Here is a 21,302-nt window from a genome sequence, read left to right as displayed (position 1 = left end):
CGCACTTTCCGCCAACAACTGTTTGATAGCAGGTTCTCAAATTTTCCGCCAACAAAACTTTGTTGTCGGAATTTCCGATCGTGTGTACACAGGTTCGACACACAAAAGTTCACGCATGCTTGGAATCAAGCAGAAGGAGCCACACTGGCTATTGAACTTCCTTTTTCTCAGCTCGTCTTACGTCTTGTACGTCACCGCCTTCCCATGTTCGTAATTGTTGCCCAACATTTGTGTGAACTTGTGTATGCAAGACAAGTTTGAGCCAACATCCTTCGAACAAAAATCTACGGTTTTGTTGTCGGGAAGTCCGATCGTGTGTATGGGGCATTAGGCTTTCTCTACTTCCTTTTCTCAGCTCCTGCCTGAGGGCAGAGCCCCCAGACCTAGGGTCTCCTCCCAGGCCACGTGACAGCCACCCTTAGCACTCCATTTTCCACCCAACTTCCCTGCTGGTCAGGCTCCACCATATTTAAGAGTCAACCCAGTCACCATGGTAGGCCACCTCTGGCCGCATATGTTATTGCATCCCATTGAAGTCAATGAAGAACTAATTATTTTCGTTTCCATTGACTTCAATGGGAAAACTCGCTTTGATATGCGAGTACTTTGGATTTCGAGCATACTCCTGGAACGGATTATGCTCGTAATCCGAGGTTCCACTGTATGTTCCTGATTCATTCATTTGACCCAAAGATAGAAGAGCCTAATAACATTTGCTCCCATTTACACAGAACACATCTACAATGCAGCTGTTTTTTTTTTTTTTTTAGTCACCCCTTATGCTATGTACACACGATCAGACATTCCGACAACAAAACCGTGGATTTTTTTCCGACAGATGTTGGCTCAAATTGTCTTGCATATACACAGTTACGCAAATGTTGTCAGAAATTCCGAACATCAAGAACGTGGTGATGTACAACACGTATGATGAGCCGAGAAAAATGAAGTTCAATAGCCAGTGCGGCTCTTCTGCTTGATTCCGAGCATGCGTGGAATTTTGTGCGTTGGAATTGTCTACACACGCTCAGAATTTCCGACAAGTCTTGTCGGAAAATTTGAGAACCTGCTCTCAAACATTTGTTGTTGGAAATTCCGACAGCAAATGTCCGATGGAGCCTACACATGGTCGGAATTTCCGACAACAAGCCCACATCGAACATTTGTTGTCGGGAAAATCCTATCGTGTGTACGGGCCCATACGTGTCCATATACCCCATTGTCTCCAAACCCCCTGCTGGCTGTTTATTACTTGTAGCCAGCACTCCCACCTCGTGGCCAGGCTTAAAAAAAGGAGGCATGCCCCAAAAAACACATTGCCGGGAAAGTGGACAGTGCTGCTGCTCTACAAGGCTGCTGCTCAGCAGCAAGGATGCCGCCCGTACCACCAGCCTTTACCACAAATCCCCAGGGGCTGTTATTCAATCCCACCGCTGGCCATGGTAGTGGGGAGGAATGTCTCCCTGGGCGTTGTTATCTGCACCACCCTTTTGCAATCTTGTAAGTGCATTTGATGTTTTTAATATTAAAGTGATGCCCCCTTCTTAATGCGCTAGGTGTGCTTGTTCCCTATTCTACTTCAGATTATTCCTTGTATTACCATTGACTGACTTGCTGTATATTGAGATCTTCGGTGGATTGCCAGTTTGGAGTTGGAGAACTTTGAGGCCAGTGTTTCTGTCTGGAACATCATGTCAGCCATCAGGGAGATCTGCAGCCATAAGGCGTATACAATAGGTGACCGCGATATTGTGTCAATCTCGCCGCTGTTATCGGAGAGATTTGACACCGGCGAGCCCCGTCGCGGGAGCCAGCGCCAAGCTTTTTATTTAAAATTTGGCACGGCGCTCCCCCTCATGATTCATACCAGACAGCTGTCAGCACTGCCTGTCGCTCATCGGGAAAGGAAAAAAAAAGTTTTCCTTTCCCGATGAGCGAGCCAGCGCGAGATGCACAGTACCCAGTCGCTGAGAACCAGCGCGATGGGATCGCGCTGGAAACACATTCTCGCGGTCAGGTACTGTAGGAATGTGTGCGCAACGCTGCGCATGTGGACACACGAGTACCTCCGCCACAGGTACTTGGGCCTAGTGGACTATTTAACCACTTCAATACCGGGCACTTTCACCCCCGTTCCTGCCCAGGCCAGTTTTCAGCTTTCAGCGCTGTCACATTTTGAATGGCAATTGCTACACTGTACACATATGACATTTTTATAATTAATTTCACACAAATAGAGCTTTCTTTTGGTGGTATTTAATCACCACTGGGGTTTTTTGTTTTTTTTTTTTGCTAAAAAAACAGAAAAAAGTTTTTCTTTGTTTCTGTTCTAAAACTTTGCAAATAAATAATCTTTCTTCATAAATTTAGACCAAACTGTATTATGCTACATTTTATAACCCAAATGCGCATTTATTGTTTAGTCTGTAGGAAAGTTATAGAGTCCACAAACTATGGGATATGCACTATATTACCAAAAGTATTGGGACGCCTGTCTTTACACACACATGAACTTTAATGGCATCCCGGTCTTAGTCCGTAGGGTTCAATATTGAGTTGGCCCACCCTTTGCAGCTATACCAGCTTCAACTCTTCTGGGAAGGCCGTCCACAAGGTTTAGGAGGGTGTCTATGGGAATGTTTAACCATTCTTCCAGAAGAGCATTTGTGAGGGTAGGCACTGATGTTGGACGAGAAGGCCTGGCTTGTAGACTCCACTCTAATTCATCCCAAAGGTGTTCTGATGGGTTGAGGTCAGGACTCTGTGCAGGCCAGTCAAGTTCCTCCACCCCACACTCGCTCATCCATGTCTTTATGGATCTTGTTTTGTGCACTGGTGCTCAGTCATAGAGAGAGAAGTTTTTGTGGGACTTTAAAGGTGCCAGCAAATAATGAATACAAAGATTCAGATATACATAAAAAAAATTACAATAATTTTATTATTACGAACAACATGTAATTAAAAATGTTTGTTATGCTTTAAAACAAACATAGACATTGAATACAACTTGTCTCTTGACACATCATTGCACAAAGCAATTGTCTTGTCACTTGGAGATGACAATTTTGAGAATTATCCCGACATGTTTCGCCACCATGGGCTTCATCAGGGGATATATTTGTGACAAGAGATGTTTTAACAGCTCAATCCTCCTTGCCTCCAGCCAGGAGTCAGGGAAGGGGTGATGGACACCATCGGGGATACACAGGGAGGCCAGAACAGCCTATAGAGACCAAAAGCAAATGCTGTTGAAGTACAGATGAGCCAAGGATGCCTGATGCAGAATATAATCTTAATTGTCAAACTTGAAGACAAGTTCTAAAATGCTTTCGTGTAGCTATAATTAAGTGTGGTCACCCTTGGATTTCTGACCTGGTGCTCAGTCATGCTGGAACAAGAAGGGACTATCCCCAAACTGTTCTCACAAAGTTGGGAACATGAATTTGTCCGAAATGCCTTGGTATGCTGATGCCTTAAGAGTTCCCTTCACTGGAGCTAAGGGGCCAAGCCCAACCCCTGAAAAACAACCCCACACTATATTCCCCCCTCCACCAAATGATTTGGACCAGTGCACAAAGCAAGGTCCATAAAGACATGGATGAGTGAGTTTGGGGTGGAGGAACTTGACTGGCCTGCACAGAGTCCTGACCTCAACCCAATAGAACACCTTTGTGATGAAGTAGAGAGGAGACTGCGGGCCAGGCTTTCTCGTCCAACATCAGTGTCTGACCTCACAAATGCTCTTCTGGAAGAATGGTCAAACATTCATATAGACACACTCCTAAACCTTGTGGACAGCCTTCCCAGAAGGTGTTATAGCTGCAAATGGTGGGCCAACTCCATATTGAACTCTAGGGACTAAGACTGGGATGCCATTAAAGTTCATGTGTGTAAAGGCAGGTGTCCCATTACTTTTGGTAATATAGTGTATAGCTAAAATAATTATAGACAGACAATTGTGAACAAGCCTGCAGCCATCAGCTATTTTTTATTTATTGTATTTATATATTTCAGGTACTTATATAGTGCCGTCAATTTATGCAGCGCTTTTACACGTACATCCACATCAGCCCCTGTCCTCAAGGAGCTTACAATCTAAGTTCCTAAGCTCACATTCATACATACACATACTAGGGCCAATTTTAGACAGGAACCAATTAACCTACCACTACCAGCATGTCTTTGAAGTGTGGGAGGAAACCGATTATAGGAAATCCTCATCCATACACAAAGCCATTCCAGCACAATCCTAAACAATGTGGTTGGCTATTCCCAGCATGCCATGTTGTATCTCTAGTCAACTGTACTGAGTTAATGAGAAACTCATGTCAGGTGCTGCTGAATTGTACACAATCCTCCATAACCTTCACATTTAAGTATTGGTCTTCATACACCAATAATTGGATCAGTAAGAAGGTCTTCATACACCAATAATTGGATCAGTAAGAAGCTCTAATTTATTGGCTTATGTGCTCCAGATAAATAGAGCACTTCTTAATAGTTGCAAGATTTATAGAGCCAAGACTACAAAATATTGGTGTTAGTAAAAGTGAAATGTCCTATAAATTGAGGTGTGTGTCCTCGGATGGAGTAGGACCTGAGACAGAACAGAAGGTTGTACCTTGTTATAGTAAAAGCTCACCTTTGGCTTTTGCACTTTTCTTCGGTTTCTGTAGACCAAGATCACAAACATTGACGTACGTATCTTCCTCGTCAGAGTTCCCTGAGGACAAACATAGATGTGAAAGAGCAACTCATGGCATTTTGTGCGATCAGTATGGTTTACAACAGGGGTATCAAACTCAAGTTCATTGCGGGCCACATCAGCATCATGGTTGCCCTCAAGACTGTAAGACTATATAAATGTATTTACTCTTTATCCTATTAAATAACTGCCTCTGCATTTGATTATTACTGGTTTCAGTATTACCTTAAGGCTAAAGTTGTGAAAGGCATGTGCATGAACTCATATACCATATAAAAAGAAACAACTGATCAATATACAAGGTGAATAAATATAAACGTGAAATCAAAATGAAAAAACGATATGCAGTCCATGAATTCAAAAGATAAGCATCTATCCAGTGAAAAAAGTGCATGAAGATTCATCAACATAAGGTGCATGTGAAGTTCATCATATGTAAAACTTTAAAGTGCTCCTCGCTTGTGCAAATTCACTAACACTCACATATTATTGTGCCGTGTCCCAGCACTGGGAATTTTCTGCCAGTTGTGTGTAGGCATCACTGCTCCTTGGGTCATGGAGCCAGCGTGCGTTCCAATCGGTGGAAGTGACGACAAAACATAACCGAAGAGCCCCTATGCGTTTTGTCATCTAGACATCATCAGGGGGCCTGTAGATGACGAAACGCATAGGGGCAGGCTTTTAGGTTACATTTTTTCGTCACGTCCGCCAATTGGAATGCACGCTGGCTCCAGGACACTCAGAGCAGCGGCGCCTACACACACCTGGCAGATCTTTCACAGTGCCAGGAACACGGCACAATAATATGTGAATGTCATTCTATTTGCTTTTAAGATTGTTTTTAATAAACAGGATTACTCTATGTCAGCTTTGTGATTGTTTCCCTTTCATGATCTGGAGTACATGAGAGGATTCTCATGCCATTGTGTGGAAAAACATCCATTTAAAAAGCCTGGTTGACCCACCTCGGTATAAGCCCAGGGGGTCTACAACTGCGGGTGAGTGCACACTCTGGTGGGACTTTGCACGTTGGTTTGCCCACACAGGGGCAATATCAAGCAGGTATGTAAAGAAGCAACGTGTGACTGCGCAATGAGTAACATAACAGTAAACCGTTACCAGGACCATAGAGAACCAGGTTGAAAACTAGGCATATGTCATAGACTATATTACTCTGTACCCTGGAGTACAGCAGTTTGCATTGATAGCTTTCATATCAGAAAGGAAGAGAAGAAGGAGGAAACAGAGAAAAAAAGAGAAAGAAAACAGAGGAAAAGAGGGGCCCCAAGAGAGGGCGGGTACCACGGACGCGGGACCTGCAGGAACAAGGTTTAAAGCTGACCATAACTAGTCGAGGGCAGGGATGGGAAGGAGTAACTTAACCACGGTTCCCAAAAATTTTGCATGCGAATCCTTCAGTATGCTGGACATCTGCTCATCAATCATAGGGCTATCAATCTGGTTCTCACCCCCAGGAAAGCAACAGACGGAGTCTTCCAGGCCTGGGCAATGGCTCTCTTGGTGGAGATAAAAAGTTATGTAGCCAATTTCTGCTGGGGTGAAAAGGGGCCCAGTATAGGGCAATGTAAGTGAGCCAGTCGGCATCCTTATGGACTGTCATATGAAATAACGTCTGCAATAGGCCAAAGACCCTGGACCAGAAGCCCATCAAGCATCGGCAAGACCACCATATATGTAGGACATCCCCACATTGACCACAATTTCGAAAACATCTGTCACTGCTGCCAGGATAAGCATGAGCAAGTCTAGTTGGGACCCTGTACCACCGCAGGAGCACTTTATAAGCTGCTTCTAGGGTGGTTGTGTTGAATTAACATTTCGCTATGGTTGTCCAGGCCTTACTCCAGTCCTCCCCCTCAATACCAGATTTGAGGTCTCGCTCCCATTGTGTCACATAGGAAAGGGCCGATAAAGATGACCTACCATTAAGAGAGGCATAAAGTGATAAGAGATAAGACCCGGGGATCCCGGGGGAATGTAGACTTGTGAAAAGGAAAGGTGTAAATACGACAAAGAAACAAAATACAATTGCGCAATTGCAAATAGTGGAAGTGCTCATGCCTGGGAATCTCATAGGTCTCCTGAAGGGCCTCCCACGATGGAAACGAACATGCAGTTAAAAAGTGATGCACCCCGGTAAAGCCATGAGAGGTCCACCAGGAGAAAGAGCGAGGTTGTTCCAACCCTGGTATCAAAAGGGGATTATTAACAATTGGTAGAAGAGGTAAGAAAGGGGACATCAAGTTTCCAGAATATCTAACAGAATCCCACAGCTTCAGGCTATGAAGCATTAAAGGGCTTAGTGTTATGGGGCGTAATCTATGAGCAAGCCAAAGCAATGATTATTTTATTTTTATTTTTTTTACTTTCTTTATTTTTCACAAATGATATATTACACTCCACATAGAGCATTTATCATATTCTTCATAACATCTTCATAACATCTCTTACACCTTATCACATCCCCATATCTTCAAATTATAATATCATTATACATTACATATTCGGTGCTACTCAATCTCGTCTACTCAATAAACATACATAATTTCCTTTTCTCTTTTCCTAGCCCTACCCCCCCTCCCCCACCCTCTAAACCCTCCCCCCCCAAAAAAGGGGAGGGGCCCATTCGGTCAAGCATGACCTACCTCTCTTCTTCTCCCCTTCTATAAGTTAAGTAGGGGGCCCAGTGCTTCTAAAGAAATCGGGCACAATTAGGTAATTCCAAAAGCACTCATAATGGGATGTCAGGATCAGTTGTTTCTTTTATATGGTATATGAATTCATGCACATGTTGATTCATGCAATACAGTGCCTTGAAAAAGTATTCATACCCCTTGAAATTTTCCACATTTTGTCATATTACAACCAAAAATGTAAATGTATTTTATTGGGATTTTATGTGATAGACCAACACAAAGTCGCACATAATTGTGAAGTGGAAGGGAAATGATAAATGGTTTTCAATTTTTTTTTTTACAAAATATATATGTGAAAAGTGTGGGGGGGCATTTGTATGGCGCCCCCCTAAGTCAATACTTTGTAGAGCCACCTTTCACTGCAGTTACAGCTACAAGTCTTTTTGGGGATGTCTCTACCAGCTTTGCACATCTAGAGAGGACATTTTTGCCCAAGCTCTGTCAGATTGGATACAGAGCGTCTGAACAGCAATTTTCAAATCTTGCCACAGATTTTCAATTGGATTTAGGTCTGGACTGTGACTGGGCCATTCTAACACATGAATATGCTTTGATCTAAACCATTCCATTGTAGCTCTGGCTGTATGTTTAGGGTCGTTGTCCTGCTGGAAGTTGAACTTCCGCCCCAGTCTCAAGTCTTCTGCAGACTCTAACAGGTTTTCTTCTAAGATTGCCCTGTATTTGGCTCTATCCATCTTCCCATCAACTCTGATCAGCTTTCCTGTCCCTGCTGAAGAAAAGCATCTCCACAACATGATGCTGCCACCACCATGTTTCACGGTGGGGATAGTGTGTTCAGGGTGATGTGCAGTGTTAGTTTTCTGCCACACATAGGGTTTTACTTTTAGGCCAAAAAGTTCAATTTTGGTCTCATCTGACCAGAGCACCTTCTTCCATGTTTGCTGTGTCCCTCACATGGCTTCTCACAAACTGTAAATGGGACTTCTTATGGCTTTCTTTCTTTAAAAAAAAAAAAATTGTATGTTTATTAGGTTTTATGAAGCATACAAAGCAAAAAGTATGATTCAGATGTAAGAAACAAAAACAAGATATGACAATGAACACAAAAATAAAAGAATAAACAGGACATGAGACAATATTAATACATCATGGCTTAGTTTTCTTAACTGTAGATACAGAAACATAAAGGGACTGGATGGAGAACAACTTATACAGGCCAAATTTTAGATATACAAGAGATATTGGTCTATGAATCTGTGGAAACTGCTTCACTGTATTCAGAGGCATCCCAGACCTCCCATACTTTCTTAAACCTTGGCAAAGAGCTGTTTATAATTGCAGTCAAGCATTTCATCCTACGTATGTCAGCTATGGCCAAAAGAAATTGCATGAAAGTAGGGGTAGATGTAGATAGCCAACACTGAGGTATAGCACGTTTTGCCACTAATAAAATAAAAGCCATCGATCTCCTAGCAGCCCTAGTAATGCTCAGAAAAGGAAGACCTAATTGAAAATGCATGAGGTTTATAGGAATAGAGAAAGCCAAGTCCTTTTGTAAAAGGTTTTGAACTTGTGCCCAAAAGGGTTTGATACCAGAACAATCCCAAAACATATGGTGATGATTACCCATAGCATCACCACATCTCCAGCATTGCCCAGAGGTTGCCAGGTTTAGAGCGTGTAAAAAGTCTGGAGTCCTATACCAAACTAAAAGTATTTTGTAAGCAGTCTCTCTCTGTGCCACGCTGCATGAAACTCTAGATGTAGAGTCCCATATTTTCCCCCATTCACCTAAGGAGATAGGTTGTTGAAGAATATGGGACCATGTCCACATATATGTATGACTAGCGTCAGTTAAAGGGGTAGCTTCATGTTGAATTTTATATATGGATAAGATCAAATGGGGTTCGTAAGGGCCCTTAGAACACAGTATTTCAAAATTGGTTGGCGTGTCTAGAGTTAGGGGAGAGGATTTGGTAGAAAAAAACTGTTTTATTTGTAAAAAAAAGAATAAAAAACGATTAAATAAAAGATTCACAAGTGGCGAGCATGGAGAAGAGAGTACTTGTTAGAGCATTGCTTCCAAATCAACAAAGTAAATAGCATCGGGCCTAGGCATACACTTCTCAATTGAGACATACTGTATATTTGTCAGAGGATGGCCATAGCATGTAACAAGGGTGTGCAGGGAAAATAACCCACATTTCAATTTCAAACCATCTGTTCGGGGTATATCTAGACGTCCAGGAGGCAATAGCCCTTAAAGCAAACTTCCGCTTATCCGCCCCCCCCTCCGGTGTCACATCTGGCACCTTTCGGGGGGGGAGCAGATAGCTGTCTAATATATGTATTTTCCCCCACTTCTGGCGATAGATCGGTGATTTACACCATGTTCGGTCTGGGGTCCAGATCTTCCCAGGAGTGGAGAGCGGCCGTAGAATAGGAACGGGAATCTGAAGATCCTTTTCAGGGATTGGTGGGAGATCTAAATTCCGAATGAGCATCTCGCTTTCTTGAAGGTCATTGAGAATTGTGTCCCATCTCTGGATGCAGAGAATCAAAAAGGAAAACCACATCGATAGGAGACTTGATGATTTTGTAGATGCACCATAACAGGGCGTAGGTTGCGCCTTTTCGCTAGAGTGATAGGCAACAGGTCACTGAAGATTTAAATCTTGGTGCCTTTAAATTCGTGTTTTATTGCGGGTGGCTATAGTGAGAGATTTTTTGCTTTCGTAGTAGTGGAAATGGACAATGATGTCCCTGGGATTGGCACCTTGAGGTGGTTTAGGGGCCAGAGATCTATGAGCCCTGTCAAGGCTCTAGTCAATACCTGGGGTATGGGGTGCCAGAGTAACAAATAAGTCCAAGAGGTAGGGATGTATTTCGTTATCATTGACAGATTCAGGGACCCCCTGGATCCGCAGGTTTTGACGACGTTCCCTATTTTCCAAATCCTCTTGCCGCATCTGAGTTTGGGAGACTTTATGTTTAAGAGCAGCGTTGTCTTCCTCCAAAACATGAACATACTGTAGTTCATCAAATTTGGTGTCCAGGGTATTGTGCGCTCCCCCAAATGACCTATTTCCCCCTGAGCTCATGTGTTATTTTCCCAACTTCTTTAGCAATGCTCTGTGTTAGATTCTGAAGCAGAGTGTGCAGCTTTAATCCAGAACCTCCACAGTCACCATCGCTGTGGGTTCTGGCTGCGAGGATGAGTGTGCCTTGCCTAGGGACCTTTCATCATCTGCAGAAGGATCAGTGAGCACTGACAGATTGGCTGGCTCCGCTGAATCCTCTGGACTACCGTGCGGCCTACACAGGAAGCGGCCCATGAGCTGGGAAGGCCTCAGCGTGGACTTAGGTAAGTTTTTCTGATAGATGTATTTTTGGTCACCGATCTTATCCATGGGATGCCTGGGTGCTTCCGGAAATGAATGACAGGGCTCCCGGTGCTGTAGATGCGGCTGTAGAGGAGCAGTAGCCTCGGAAAAAGAGACGAAGGCCGAAGCTCTGATCTTACACGTCCGCCATCCTACAATCCATGCATGCGCCCCCCTTATGGCTTTCTTTCAACAATGACTTTCTTCTTGCCACTCTTCCATAAAGGCCAGATCCTGTGGACAGATTCTCCCACCTGAGCTGTGGATCTCTGCAGCTCCTCCAGAGTTACCATGGGCCTCTTGGCTGCATCTCTGATGAATGCTCTCCTTGCCCGGCCTGTCAGGTTAGGTGGACGGTCATGTCTTGGTAGGTTTGTAGTTGTGCCATACTCTTTCCATTTTCAGATGATGGATTGAGATGTTCAAAGCTTGGGAATTTTTTTTTATAACCTAACTCTGCTTTAAACTTCTCCACAACTTTATTCCTGACCCGTCTGGTGTGTTCCTTGGTCTTCATGATGTTGTTTGTTCACTAAGATTTTCTAACAAACCTCTGAGGGCTTCACAGAACAGCTGTATTTATACTGAGATTAAATTACACACAGGTGGACTCTTTTTCCTAATTAGGTGACTTCTGAAGGCAATTGGTTCCACTAGATTTTAGTTAGGGGTATCAGAGTAAATGGGGCTGAATACAAATGCACACCACACTTTTCACATATTTATTTGTAAAAAAAAAAACATTGAAAACCATTTATCATTTTCCTTCCATTTCACAATTATGTGTCACTGTGTTGGTCTATCGCATAAAATCCCAATAAAATACAATTATGTTTTTGGTTGTAACATAACAAAATGTGGAAAATATCAAGGGGTATAAATACTTTTTCAAGGCACTGTATTAAGTGACATGGCACATTAGCACTTTATTTCACTATACTCAGTAGGAAGTGCGGCAGAACACTAATAAAACTTGACATCAAGGTACAGTTAATGCTGCAGCATTCTAGTGCAATTAGTGGATTCTATATTACCCACACACACACACACACACTAGTTTTTTATTTAATTTTCACATATTCTACTAAGGTTTTTTTTTCATTTTGCATGAGCGACACCTACAACATATATTTTGTTAGAAAAATATTGAATTTATTCTTGCATAAATATATTTTAATTGATAAGGCTAATACAACAAGCGTTCTGGGAAACCTGTTTCCCATCGTCAATATAGCAATCGAAGATTCAAAATGGCACACTCAAATAAGGTAAGTGAGAATTCTCCATGTGGTGCAATGACACCGGTGTAATTAAGTACATGATGATGTCATTATACAGACATTGATACAAGATCCAGGAGAATATAACAAAGAAGACGATGGAGCAATAGTGGATATTTCGCTATTTCATTTTGCGTAATACACTATGCACTTACCCCCCCCCCCCCCCCCATGCATTAGGCACCATTATTTTGATGGATGAAAAACTTTAGTGCACCTTAAAATTTTATTGATTTGTTGATGTGAGTATTCATTTTAGAAATCCAGAACAAGAATATAAGAATATATACTGTATCTACAGAGAGAGTGAGAAGGAGAGAGAGAAAGAGCAAGAAAATGTGAGCACTTAAAATAAAAAGAGGTAGTAAACCTGTAAGATAAGAACGTTTCAAGGAAATATCCGGTGATGGAAAAAAAAACAAGATAAAGTGGCCAGATAAAAAAAAGTCTCAGTTTGTTTATCTATCTTTAATAGAGGGTAAGATAATGAGAGCACCGCACAGCCAATACTATAAGATACACAGGTGGTGCAAGTGAGTACAACAATTAGACTGTCAGCCATCAAATATGGGTGCGTAAAAATTGGCCAGTAGCAGAACAATATGCTGGCAAGTGCAACAGGTCCAAATACAGAGACACCAGGCTGCATTTTTTTTCTGTTAAAATGAGAGCTTCAGTTTACAGGTACCGGCGTATAAAAAAAAGACCAGTAGTGGGAAAGTTTTGATTCAGCTGTTTGCATTACAAGAAATTCTGGTACCACCACAGAACCCACCCATCTCCATTAGCATGTACCAACAGAAATTCTGGTACCACCTTGGAGCCCACCCATCTTGGTTAGCATGTACCAACAGAAATTCTGGTACCACCAAGAAGCCCACACATCTCTGTTAGTGCATGCCAACAGGAATCCTGGTATCACCAAGAAGCCCACCCATCTCTGTTATTGCGTGCCAACAGAAATTCTGGTACCGCCTTGGAGCCCACCCATCTTTGTGTAGCAATGTGGACTACAATTGCAAAGTACGGTGATCCTCCGTTGTTTCTGTAGATCGTGTTGTCCCTCTAGTGCCCAGTATCACTAATTGATATCATATTTGTGAGCCAAACCAAAGGGATTAATTGTTCCTCAGAATGCTCCACATGACTATACACCTGGACTACATATCCCAGGGATCTTTGCTACCATCAGGGAGATTGCTAGGAGGAGCTATAAAAGAAGCAAGAGATTCGCCTCACGCTCTCTTCCTCCCTGGCCTCATGCGATACAGACCTCTCCATGCAGTGAGGATGAGGTCGTGGCCTACAACACGGGGTACAACATTCCAACCCGGACGAGAAGGGCCTAACATTGCTTGTTGTTCGCCAGACATCCATCCAACACCATCATCCGACAACCCGTGCTTCGAGCCTCGCATCGGGGATCGTCACAGCGGATCCCCTGCAAGGATGTCGCTCCGGGAGCTGCTGTCCAGAAGGCATTGTATCAGCCTGGTCATTGGTGAGAGGGCAATTGCCCACCTTTGCAAACCTTTTCTTATTACTTCACTGTGTACAGACAGCTTTACCTTAGGAATACTTTACTGCACCTATCTTTGAACACTGTACATAGACATCTTTAGCTTCATCCATTCCAAGAAAAACCATTGATTTGTTACTGCACCTTTTTGGATATAGTTAATAGCTCCGACTCCCGGTGAAGACCATCAGGCCTACAATGTGGACATTGCTGACATTACTGCTTAAAGGGCACTCATAACATTCTTGTTAAACTGGATCTCTCATTAGGATTAAAGGTTAAATATACTGGCCTGGGGTCATTAAGGAATCCAGGAGCCCTTATGCTTCCCCGACTGTGGTAGTGAGAAAGAACCCACCTAACTTCAATCCTTTAAAGAAATATGAAAAGGGCACAATTATTATCGTGACAATGTCACACAATTATTATCGTGACAATGTCAATCTGTATTGTTAAGAAAATCCCTTTAATAAAAATCTATTGTTTAAAAAAAAAAAGAAATATGAAAAGGGGATCCATTCCCCTCCATCTAGACGGATCGGATCAGAGTGCAGTTTGGTGTAAACGGACAGGCGATCCGTTTACATCTGACTGCCCATAGAGCAGAGCAGGCTATGTCTGTGTCTGCTCTGCATAAGCAGAGTGGACATGGATCTGTCATCCTCCTCCTCAGTAGCTGGGGGTGTGCTCATTCAGGGTTATGATGCTTTGCTTCTCAGCCGTGGCAGGATTTATACCCCCCCCGCCACTTTCAGCATGCACTACTGCCTGCTCAACACAACCCATTCAAGCAAATGGGGCCAAGCTGCAAACTCCCAGCAAGGAGTGCAGTAGTGCAGCATTTTGGGGGTTAAAACAGGTGGTGTGGAGGTGACATACTGCGCCCTTACCGCTGATTCAGATGTACAGTGCCTTGAAAAAGTATTCATACCCCATTGTAATTTTCCACATTTTGTCATGTTACAACAAAAAACGTAAATGTATTTTATTAGGATTTGATGTGATAGACCAACACAAAGTGGCACATAATTGTGAAGTGGAAGGAAAATGATAAATGGTTTTCTACATTTTTTATAAATTAATATCTGTATTCAGCCCCCTTTACTCCGATACCCCTAACTAAAATCTAGTGGAACCGATTGCCTTCAGAAATCACCTAATTAGTAATTAGAGTTGCCGCAGTTGTACTGCGGCAAGGTGGCTCGGATGCGCAAATCGTCGTACCAGTACGTGCACTAGCTTCTGTTGGCCAGCGGGGGGGGAGCCAATCAGCGGGTCGGGCAGACTCGATGTCCACTGGCCGCCCGTGATCGTTTCCCCGCAGAGACAGAACGGGGATCTGCCGAAGTAAACAAGGCAGATCTCCGTACTGACAAGGGATTACACTGAGATCTTGTCTTTCTGTTATGGGAAGACGGATCTGTGTGTTTTCCCAAGCAGCCCCTCCCCCATACAGTTAGTAAACACACTCTAGAAACACAGTTAACCCCTTTGATCGCCCCTGAGGTTAACCCCTTCCCTGCCAGTGTCATTAGTACAATGTTGGTGCATATTTTTAGCACTGATCACTGTAATAATGTCACTGGTTCCCAAAAAAGTGTCAAAAATGTCAGTTAGGTGACCCATCTGTCCGCCGCAATGTCACAGTCCCACTAAATCACAGATCGCCACCATTACTAGTAAAAAAATAAATAAATAATAAAAATGCCATAAAACTATCCCCTATTTTGTAGACGCTATAACTTTTGCACAAACCAATCAATATACGCTTATTGGGTTTTTTTTTTTTAACCAAAAACATGTAGCAGAATACATATTGGCCTTAGTAGGTGAAGAAATTCAATTTTTTTTATTGGATATGTATTATAGCAGAAAATAAAAAATATTGTTTTTTTTTCAAAATGGTCTTTTTTTGTTTATAGCGCAAAAAATAAAAACTGCAGAGGTGATCAAATACCACCAAAAGAAAGCTCTATTTGTGGGAAAAAAAGGATATCAATTTTATTTGGGTACAACGTTGCAGAACCGCGCAATTGTAAGCTAAAGTAACGCAGTGCAGTATTTCAAAAAATGGTCTGGTCATTGGGGGGTAAATCCTTCTGGGGCTGAAGCGGTTAATCTCAGTATAAATACAGCTGTTCTGTGAAGTTTGTTAGAGAACCTTAGTGAACAAACAGCATCATGAAGACCAAGGAACACACCAGACAGGTTATGGATAAAGTTGTGGAGAAGTCTAAAGCAGGGTTAAGTTTAAAAAAATATCCCCAGCGTCTGTGCACCCGCACCCATATCAAATTTGCCCTCTGCATCCCAGCTGACATGAATGGGTCTGCCTGCTTGGGGATTCATGGAACACCTGTACATCCCCATGCGGGTATAGACAGCCCTTGTATGGGTGTACACTGTAGTACCCTCTGTGAAGGCCAAAATGTCAGCAGCCAGCAGGGAGCCCTGGGACATCGCAGTCTTGGAGAGAAGGTGAGTATAACCATACCTACATTGTTAGTGGGTATAGTTTAGTCTTTTTTTAAGTGACCCAGTCTGCACTCTCTACAGTACTCCTGCAGAGTTGCCAACAGTCACGATTTGCACGGGACATTTGCGGAAATCAGACCGATGTCCCAGTCTGAGCATGTCCCGGGCAAAATCCAGAAAATCTGCCTGTGTCCCAGACATTAGGACTTTTGGCACTGTCATCAAGTCAGTTAAGACACAACAACCTTCACATGCGTGCGGCACACCCAGATCCCTCCCCTACCTCCTCCGGCTCCCTCAACAAAGCTGTTCAGTGGCTCAGTATTGGGGACTCTGCTGCGAGGAAGTGGGGTGAAGCCTGCCTCGCAGTGTGATTGGGTGGGACTCGTAAGGGGGCATGGCAGGCTGGCTATGCCTCCTCACAAGTCCCACACAATCAGACTGCAAGGATATCGCGCCAGTGCACCTTGAGTCTGGCCAGCTGCAGCATGTGTGAGGAAGAAGCAGGCTGCGGACCCGGCCAGAGGTAAAATATTGCTAATTTCAACTGTGGCTGAGAGCGGGGCATGGTAGGAAAGGTAAGGGGAGCCTGGACTAAGGAAAGTGTGGGGATTGGGAAGAGAAGGTGGGTGGAGTTGGGTTCTTCGGGAAGTGTATGGGTACCATGCCACCCTGAACTTCCTGTATAGACTGTCCAGCTGGTAAATGGATCTGGGGGTCGGGCGGCTGACTGAGTGCACTGAGCAGGTGGGTGATGTTACCTCCTTGCAAATCTCTTCCCTTTGTTGCAGGCTGTTGTGCAAATGAGTTCTGCCTAGTGTAGGTCAGTGGATAGGATGGGGGTGGGCAGCAGAAGAGAGGAAGAGCCAGAGGCTCCATTGCATATCACAGAGAGAACAACAGGGATCAACATTTTTATGACTGGTCCAAATGATGATACCAATTGGGGGCCAGGAAAGAACAGTATAGTACAGGGGCCAGGAGACAACAGTAATGGGGGGAACAGGAGAGAACAGTAATAAGGGCCAGGAGAGAACAGTAATGGGGGCCAGGAGAGAACAGTAATAGGGGCCACAAGAGAACAGTAATGGGGGGCCAGGAGGAAACAGTAATGGGGGGCCAGGAGGAAACAGTATTAGGGAGACAGGAGGGAACACTATAGGGGGACCAGGAGAGAACAGTATAGGGGGACCAGTAGGGAACAGTAATGGGGGGCCAGGAGGAAACAGTAATGGGGGGCCAGGATAGAACAGTAATAGGGACACAGGAGGGAACACTATAGGGGGACCAGGAGAGAACGGTATAGAGGGACCAGTAGGGAACAGTAATGGGGGGCCAGGAGAGAACAGTATAGGGAGGCCAGGAGGGAACAGTATAGAACAGGGGGCCAGGAGGGAACAGTATAGCACAGGGGGCCAGGAGAGAACAGTATAGCATGGGTGGGGCAGGAGAGAACAGTATAGGGTGCAAGGGGAGAACAGCATGGGGGGCCAGGGGGAACAGTATAGCACAGGGGGCCAGGAGAGAACAGTATAGCATAGGGAGCCAAGAGAGAACAGTATAGCATGGGTGGGGCAGGAGAGAACAGTATAGGGTGCAAGGGGAGAACAGCATGGGGGGCCAGGGGGAACAGTATAGCACCGGGGGCAAGGAGAGAACAGTATAGGGGGCCCAGGAGAGAACAATAAAGCAAAAGAGGCCAGGAGAGAACAGTATAGGGGGGCCAGGAGGGAACCCCAGTTGAGAACCACAGATGTAAGTCATCTCAGACTCTAACTACACACCCTTTAAGCCATACCCAATATTTAGTGTAATATTAACTCCACCCATGTTTCGCTGTGGCCGTTTTCTCACTCCTGCTAAGTCATGCCCACAAATGAATGCCCCATCCCTGATTAAAATAATACTTTGCCTACACACAAAAAAAGTGTCCCTAAAATTTTTTTGAGAATGTTGCCAAGTATGCTCCTGACCCTTGCTCTGTGTGTTATGCACTCATTACGTAGAGTAGAGTAGGTTCAGGTTTTATTTAACCATACACCTTTAAGCACCTGCCACTGTTACAGCAATTTGACCACACCTACCACACTATGCACACCACATCATTATGACACTCAATGTGCCCATGGGTGCCTCAGGTCTTTCATACATCTAGCAATGCCCCTAATGAGGAGAGTGACTTCACTGTCACTCCCACCAGAAGGTGCAAGTGCCTCAATAGCTGCTGGAGGGAGGATTTTGCTCTCTCCAGTAGCACCCTACTGTGGGCAGTAGAGAGTGAACACTCGCTGAGAACACACCTCCGTCTCAGCCCGGTGCCACTGGGGAGTGAGGGCAGACTGCCCTTCTTCATGTTCCCTCTTGTCATGTTATATATCACATAACCAAAAAAAAGGAAGATGGAGAAGCTGCCTTCACATTCTCAGTGGGTGCCTGAAGTTTGAACGTTTGAGTACACATTTTCATGGGGGGGTTGCCATTTTTGCCCTTGGCACCGGATAACCTTGTCCCAGCACTGGTCACCTCTGTCCTCTTATGAAGCTGAATGAGCACGATAAGGAAGGCTGGAGATTGACAGTTCTAAATCCGGAAGTGATCAGGTCTGAGTGCATCCAGATTTATTCTTCAAAGGGACAGTCACTGAATAGATGTTCGCTCATCTCCTTTCCAGACACCTGCCATAGAGGTCCAGGGTACCCAGGAAAGACCAATAGGTTCTGGTCCCATGGAGGGGTGGTTGGCATCCTCCTAATCCCCCCCCCCCCCCCCCATTTCTATCCCCATTATTGGCTGTTGTGAATTTGCTGGCCAGGTTTGAAAAGTACACAGGGTATTATAGATGGGAGCTAAAAAAAAGAGACTGAGTGCACCCAAATCTTAAATTCTGGAAATTTTCTGCAAAATTATCATTGGGCAATTTTAAAATCTCATTCCTCATAAAACAAAAAAAAATGCTTTTAGATACATCTCACTCAGTATGTTAAAATTAAACCTTTAAATCTTACCCGACTCCATCTCCAGACCTTCCCTTTTCCTTGTTTTACGCTGAGGATGAACGGGATTCCGCTTGCTCTGCATTCTCTGTCTTCTGTTCTAAACCTGTGAAGAGGAATTTAAATTCATTTTAAAAGTGACCACAAAAAAAAGGGGAAGTGTATCCAGTTCTGTGACTAATATTGGTCTACCCAGCAACTTCTTTTGAAACCAAATCTCTCTTTTTCGCTCTCCTCCCTGGCTGTCCCTTTTTTAGGTCCTCTATGAAAAATATTATTTCATTATCAAAAGTTTTGTACAGCACCAAGCCTTTTTTCCAACCTCTATATTTTTTTTATTTTTTTTTTAATAAGCTGGTATAAAGGAAAAGTGTAATGTGCAGTTCTGTGAAAAAGTATTTGCCCCCTTCCTAATTTTTTTTTCCTATATATATTTGTCACACTTAAATGATTCAGATCATCAAACAAATTTTAATGTTACACAAAGATAATCCGAGTAAATACAAAATTCAGTTTTTAAATGATTTAATTTATCAAGGGAAAAAAGCTGCCTTGTCCTTTGTGAAAAAGTAATTGCCCCTCTTGCTAAATCATGAATGAACTGTGATTAACCACATTTTTTTGGAAAGCTGGGTTAAATTTCACTTGCCACACCAAGGCCTGATTATTGCCAGACCTGTTGAATCAAGAGATCACTTAAATAGAAGTTGTCTGACAAGGGGAAGTACGCTAAAAGATCTCAAAAAGCAACACATCATGTCGCGATCTAAAGAAATTCAAGAACAGATTAGAAACAAAGTCATTGACATGTATCAATCTGGAAAGGGTTACAAAGCCATTTTTGAGGCTTTGGAACTCCTGCTAACCATGGTGAGAGCCATTATCCACAAATGGAGAAAACTTGGAACAGTGGTGAACCTTCCCAGGAGTGGCCAGCCGACCAAAATTACTCCAAGAGCACGACGGCGATGACTCATCCAGGAGATGATAAAAAAACCCAGAACAACATCTAAAGAACTGCAGGCCTCACTTGCCTCAGGTAAGGTCAGTGTTCATGATTCGACAATAAGAAAGAGACTGGGCAAAAATGGTGTTAATGGGAGAGTTCCAAGGCCAAAACCACTGCTGGCCAAAAAGAACACAAAGGCTGGTCTCACATTTCCAAAAAAACATCTGGACAATCCCCGAGACTTTTGGGCAAATATTCTGTGAACTGATGAGACAAAGGTTGAACTTTTTGGAAGGTGTGCATCCCTTTACATCTGGTGTAAAACTAACACAGAATTTCATAAAAAGAACATCATACCAAAAGTCACACATGGTGGCAGTAGTGTGATGGTCTGGGCTGCTTTGCAGCTTCAGGACCTGGGCGACTTACCACAATTGATGGAACGAGAAAATCCTGATTGAGAATGTTGGGCCATGAGTTCCTGACCTCAAGCTCAAGCACACTTGGGTTTTACAGAAGGACAATGATCTGAAACACACCTCTGAATGGCTCAAAAAAAAGAAAAAATTAAGGTTTTGGAGTGGCCTAGTCAAAATTCAGACTTATTGTGGTTGTAAATTCGAAGAAATATTACTGCCAGGCCCTCTGTTCTATCAAGCCATCCTACACAGTGTGCATGTATAAAACAATGTCTCTAAATAAATTATCTCAGATCTTTTCTGGCTGGTTATGTAACCTCTGGCCGCTCTCCTCCCCCGATCGACTGGAACACGAAGCTCATCCCTACTGGCCACTAATGCAGCAAGAAGGGGCCTTAAAACTCTGCCAATGACTGCCAATGAAGGAAGATTAAAGGAGAAGTACAGGCAGAGCTCCTAGTTAGTAGGGATGAGCATCGTCTGTTCGCCCGTTTGCCGAATTGCGAACGATATGGCCGTTCACGCCAAATTCGTGTGGCGCGTCACGGTCCATAATTCACTGCGGCATCGCAGTGCATTGCTGGCTGATGATTGGCCAAGCATGCACTATGACCCGCATGCTTGGCCAATCACAGCGCCGTCTGAACAGAGAGCCGTAATTGGCCAAAGCCAAGGAGGCTTTGGCCAATTATGGCTCAGGGGATTTAGTACACGCCCCACACTATATAAGGCTGCCTGCACGGCGGCCCTGTGTAGTGTGTGTTCCGGCATTCATAGATAGAGAGAGAGAGAGACAGACAGTGTCATTTGATTTAAGTTAGATAGATTAGGCAGGACAGTCAGTCAGTTAGCTGCACTTACAGTGTATTGTGTATATATATGCATCCCAGGTGTTGCATAT

The 21,302-nt window shown here is 43.8% G+C and overlaps 1 protein-coding gene across 1 annotated transcript in view; it reads right to left on the bottom strand.

Annotated features, from left to right (window-relative positions):
• The window catches only part of LOC141133703 (uncharacterized), a 125,769-nt gene extending 105,817 nt beyond the window's left edge, over positions 1-19,952 (bottom strand). The window contains exons 1-2 of the mRNA XM_073623200.1: positions 19,046-19,952; positions 4,643-4,723 (exon numbers count right to left, since the gene is read on the bottom strand). Coding sequence (XP_073479301.1) covers positions 4,643-4,723; positions 19,046-19,118 — 154 coding nt within the window. The 5' untranslated portion in view covers positions 19,119-19,952. The remainder of the gene's footprint in view (positions 1-4,642; positions 4,724-19,045) is intronic.
• Positions 19,953-21,302: the final 1,350 nt, after the last annotated feature.

The sequence above is a fragment of the Aquarana catesbeiana genome, linkage group LG03 (genome assembly GCF_042186555.1).
Source record: "Aquarana catesbeiana isolate 2022-GZ linkage group LG03, ASM4218655v1, whole genome shotgun sequence".
Taxonomy (NCBI): Eukaryota; Metazoa; Chordata; class Amphibia; order Anura; family Ranidae; genus Aquarana; species Aquarana catesbeiana.
The sequence above is the reverse complement of the archived record's forward strand: the minus strand, read 5'-3'. Positions and strand labels throughout refer to the sequence as shown.